This window comes from Lynx canadensis, chromosome D4 (assembly GCF_007474595.2).
Source record: "Lynx canadensis isolate LIC74 chromosome D4, mLynCan4.pri.v2, whole genome shotgun sequence".
NCBI lineage: Eukaryota > Metazoa > Chordata > Mammalia > Carnivora > Felidae > Lynx > Lynx canadensis.
The window spans coordinates 92,195,680-92,200,166 of NC_044315.2; the positions used below are offsets into that span (position 1 = coordinate 92,195,680).

General features: G+C 65.7%; 1 protein-coding gene across 1 annotated transcript; it reads left to right on the forward strand.

Moving 5' to 3' along the window:
- Positions 1-607: 607 nt before the first annotated feature.
- Positions 608-4,205, forward strand: LOC115508135 (major allergen Can f 1-like). The gene is made up of 7 exons (XM_030306535.1): positions 608-741; positions 1,027-1,157; positions 1,594-1,664; positions 2,145-2,255; positions 2,977-3,075; positions 3,257-3,283; positions 4,018-4,205. The coding sequence occupies exons 1-7, from the start codon at positions 652-654 to the stop codon at positions 4,029-4,031; spliced, it is 543 nt and encodes a 180-aa protein (XP_030162395.1). The 5' UTR covers positions 608-651; the 3' UTR covers positions 4,032-4,205.
- Positions 4,206-4,487: the final 282 nt, after the last annotated feature.

Sequence of the window (4,487 nt, forward strand, 5' to 3'; positions counted from 1 at the left end):
GGGAGTCGGATGTGACGTGGCCAGACCAGAGGCGGTGTGTCCCCGGCGGCCTCGCGGGCCGCCTCTGCGTTCTCCGGGCTCCCGATGTCACGTTTGCGCGTGTGCGTGTGCACATCACACACATCCCCATTTCCGCCTGCCCGTCGTGGTTCTCCCCTTCCGCGTCTCGTCTGTCACCGCTCCGCGCACGGTGTCCACGCACACATCTTGCCAGGAGGGTGGACGACCCCTTTGAGTCGTTCCCACACGCCGGATCCTTCCTTCTCGATGCTGAATTTAGGGTCGGGTAGCCTGCCCGGGATACAGGAGGGTCTGTGAGACCAAGCCTGCGTCCTCTCTCTGGTGGCCAGCACGCCAGCCAGGCTCGCTTCCCTTCCTGATAGCATCTGCCACTGTGTCTCTGGCCCGTGGCGCAGACCTGACGGGTCCATGGCGGTCACCCAGAGTTGTTCAGTCCTACAATAACGATGTTTTATCCGCTTCACTGCAGAATTGGCCACGGTTGATGGCTGGGAGCGGTAGACTGTCCGTGCCAAGCCTCCCGGGGGACCTGGGCCGAAGAGTATAAAGTGTGGCTGCGCGAAGGGCCGGGACAGCCTTTCGGAGCCCCAGTGAGCACCTGTCGGCAGCCGTGAGCACGTACCCCTAGATATGAAGGCCCTGCTCCTGGCCATCGGCCTCGGCCTCATCACCGTCCTCCAGGCCCAGGATCCCCCGGCCTCGGGCGAGGACACGATGGCCGTGAGGCTCGGACGGGGCAGGGTGGGCTGGAGGGGGCACAGGGAGGCGTGAGACGTTTCGGGCCCAGGCACTGACCCCTGCCCCTGAGGACCCCCGGGGTGGAGGGCACCTGTGGAGGCTGGCAGCTGGCACCCGGGTGCTGGGCGCCGGCTGGGGAGGGTGGTGGGCTCGGAATTGCCGTGTGCCTCCAGCCCCGGGGGTCGGGAGGGCCTGGGCCCGCAGATGGGGAGGGGGGCCCTGGGGGGGTGGTTGGCCTGTGTCCTGAAGAGAGGGCACCTTCTGCAGATGTCAGGAAAATGGTACCTGAAGGCCATGATCACAGACCGAGAGACATCCTGGAAGAAGCCGGAGTTGGTGACTCCCATGACCCTCACGGTTCTGGAGGGGGGCAACCTGAAAGCCGAGACCACCTTGCTGTGAGTGTCAGCTGTGGTGGCCCGTGACCTCCCTCAGCAACCCCCCACGTGCACACGCACCGCGAGCCAGCATCTGGGTGCGGCGGGCACAGGCCACACTCTTGTCTTCCTCACACTCAGCACGGGGCAGCTTTGGGGGGACCCTGCCGTGGGAAGTGCCTCACTGGGGGGGGGGGCACCAGGGAGGGGAGAGAAGCCCCAGATGGGACCCCGTGGGCTTTGAGGGGCAGCGCTGGCTGATTAAGGGTGAGACGCCCACATCCCCTCCCCTGGGGGAGCCCCAGGGAGCTGCCCCACGTGGCACTGGGGGCCCGGCCGAGACTTAGGGTGGCAGATGGCAGCTGCCCAGTCGGTCGGCCTCAGACCCAGGGCATCACGGGGGCCCTGGAGAGAGGCCACACCCACCGCAGCTCCCCACGTGGCTTCTGTGTTCCAGGATAAATGGTCAGTGCAAGGAGGTGGAACTGATCCTGGAGAAAACCTCTGAGCCCAACAAATACATGGCCTGTGAGTCCTGGAGCTTCCACCGGGCGGTGCGGCCCCCCCCTCCCCAGCCCCGGGAGACGGGGCAGTGACATGATTCCAATGGGGACTCCCGGCCTGAGAAGCCCCGTTCCTATCTGACCCCTAAATGCCTGCCGTCTCCTCTCATCAGTCAGTGTGCCTCACATATATGAACACCAGCCCCCAAGCACTGGGTGTGACAGATCTGCCCCCGGGGGGACTGGCCTGTCCAGAACGTTCCCATTATGGCTGTGCCCACGTCAGGGGTAAGGGCTGAGCTCCCCACGCCCCAACCTCTTCCAGCCCCACAGCCCGAGACTTCTCCGTGACCCGGTGTGCAGGGGCTCGGGCCAGTGGGGAGGGACCTGGGGGGGAGCCCGGAGCGCATGGAGGCCGGGGGGTCTGCTAAGCTGGACCCGGGTGAGCGCCTCTTTCCGGAGAGCCACGTGGCTTCTCCCCGACGTGTGCACTGTCCTCCCGCAGACGGGGGCAAGCGTGTCGTGTACATCGAGCCGACAGAGGTGAAGGACCACTACATTCTCTACTGTGAGGGCGAGATCCAGGGGGAGCAGGCCCGAATGGCAAAGCTTGTGGGTGAGGCTCACGCATCCAGGCGCTGCCCGCCTTCCCCTTCCTTCTCCTGGGAGGAGCCGCCACCTTAGGGCTGCTTTTCCGGAAGGGAAGCATTTATCCCCATCCCCAGAGTTTGGGCTTCTGGGTCCCAGCCTGGGTCTCTGCAGTGGAAACCCAGAGCACAGGGACTCGAGTGTCACAAATGTCACGGGGCAGGCCCCGCTGTGCATGGGGACAGCTCCGCTTCCGGTGGTGGGGGGGGGGGTGTCTCCGGGGGGGTGGGGAGAAGAGCTCTGTGCTCAAGGGGGTCTGCCCGGGAAGGAAAGGCCAGCTGCCAGCCTTCATTCCTGGACAGGTGGCTCAAGGAGGCATCGGGAGGTCGGCACCACCCCTGCCTGGTTACAAGAGGCCCCGAGAGGGTGTCCCGAGAGCTCCCTGTGGCCCAGAGCTGCAGAATGTCAGTGCCGCGGGACGGCCTGGGCCCCAGGACCAGAGAGGCCGTGCGCTTCCTCTGTGGCGGGAGGGTCCAGAGGCCGGGGCGGGGGGATCCCCAGGGTGTTTGTGAAGCCTGTGTCTGCTTCCTCCCGGCTCTGCCTTTCCAGCCACACTCTCCCCCCGGCCGAGGGCCCTCCGGTCCAGCCCCCACACGGGTGTGGGGCCTCCCTCCGCCCAGGCTGGGGTAGACACAGCAGTGCCTCCGAGTCGGGCCCCTCACCCTCGGATCTCCTGGTTTCACCCACAGGAAGAGACCGCGAGAGCAACGAGGAGGCCTTGGAGAATTTTCGGGAGTTCTTAAGAGCCAAAGGATTCAACCAGGAGATCTTCTCCCCCAAACAAAGCGGTAGGAAGGGCGGCTTTGCCCGGTGCTGCCCACTCGCCCGCACGGTGGATGGGGACACACTGCGTCTCGTTTTGGCTTGGCTCTCTCCGGGGTGGTCCGAAACCTTGGCCGGTGAGGGGCCTGGGGCACTGACCGACTCCTTGCCATCTTCTGAATCACGTGTGTTTCCTTCCGTCCACAGACACCTGCCCTCCCGGGACAGATCAGGGTAAGTGAGCGGCTGCAGAGGACGCCTGCGAAAACCACCTTGTTGGTGGGGGGATCTCAAGAGGCCATCTGGTCTGCCCCCCACCCTGGATCCCCCCTCCCAGGCCAGGCAAGGGGACTCCCTGCCCCTGGAGTCATCCTGGCACGTGGGCATCGCCTGCACATTCAGTCTCATCGGGTGAGCCCCTGGGCACTTAGGAAGTCCTTTCCAGAGAGTGGGCAGGAGACATACCTCCCGACATGCCCGTGCGCTGGCCAGCAGGTGCGAAATCCCTCCTCGCCCCTAAACAGTCACGGTGACTCTGTTTACCCAATGACTTGCTTAAAAGGTTCAGAGATACGGAAGCCACGTGCAGGATACTTCAGCTTTCCTGGGTCTCTCCCTGGAGTTTTAGGGACTTGCCTCAGGGTCACCTGCCCAGGGGCTGGCAGAGTCAGGATCCAGACGTCTTCCTGGTTCCTCCTTTGCTCTCCCCCATCCTTGGACTGAAGCTGGCTTGTGACATGTTCACACGTGGCCTGGGAGCCTTGGGGACAGCCCCTGGGAAGCTGCCCCTTCTGATTGTTCAGGCCCAATGGCTGGAGCCCCCTGTGGGCCCACACTTGTACCCCACAGTGCCCCCCCCAAACCTGCACCTGTACCCCACAGAGGCCCCCGCCATGGGCCCACACCTGCACCCCACAGTGCCTCCCCCAGGCCTTCCCCCCCGGCCTCACTGACACCCCCCCTTCCAGAGCCGGAGGCGTGAGGAACGGATCCACTGCAGCCCCGGGGCGGCACCACCAGGACCCTCTGTCCTGCAGGACGTGGAAGGAACCCCTGCCCACCGGGCCTGGGCTCGCCCCGCCCCCCCTGCCGCCCTCCCCTCCCCCCTCCCTGTCCCACCCCTCTCCTGTCCCCACATAAAGAGCTTCTGCAATCACTGCTGACTGTGCCTGTGTGTGGGGCCCCTCGCGTGGGCTGGGGTCAGGGAGGGCGGCCAAGCCAGGCCAGGGAGGACGGGAGGGCACCCGACGTCCTGGTTCTCGGCGGTGGTGCGGCGGCCCAAGGGGCGTGGGGGTGTGGGCGGAGGGGTGGGGGTGCGGCTCTGCCCAAGGGTCCTGTGGGGGCTTCCCGCGGGGCCGACGCCACAAAGCTCAGGTCCTGGGTGGTCCTGAGGTTGGGGGTGGGGGAGGTCCCGGTCCACGGGGCTGCACGAGTGAGA

Excerpts from the sequence above, each read along its gene's own strand:
- LOC115508135 (XM_030306535.1), top strand. The coding sequence starts at position 652 with ATGAAGGCCCTGCTCCTGGCCATCGGCCTCGGCCTCATCACCGTCCTC. Across the intron at positions 742-1,026 it reads CGGGCGAGGACACGATGGCC|ATGTCAGGAAAATGGTACCT; the intron begins GTGAGGCTCGGA and ends CACCTTCTGCAG. Across the intron at positions 1,665-2,144 it reads GCCCAACAAATACATGGCCT|ACGGGGGCAAGCGTGTCGTG; the intron begins GTGAGTCCTGGA and ends GTCCTCCCGCAG.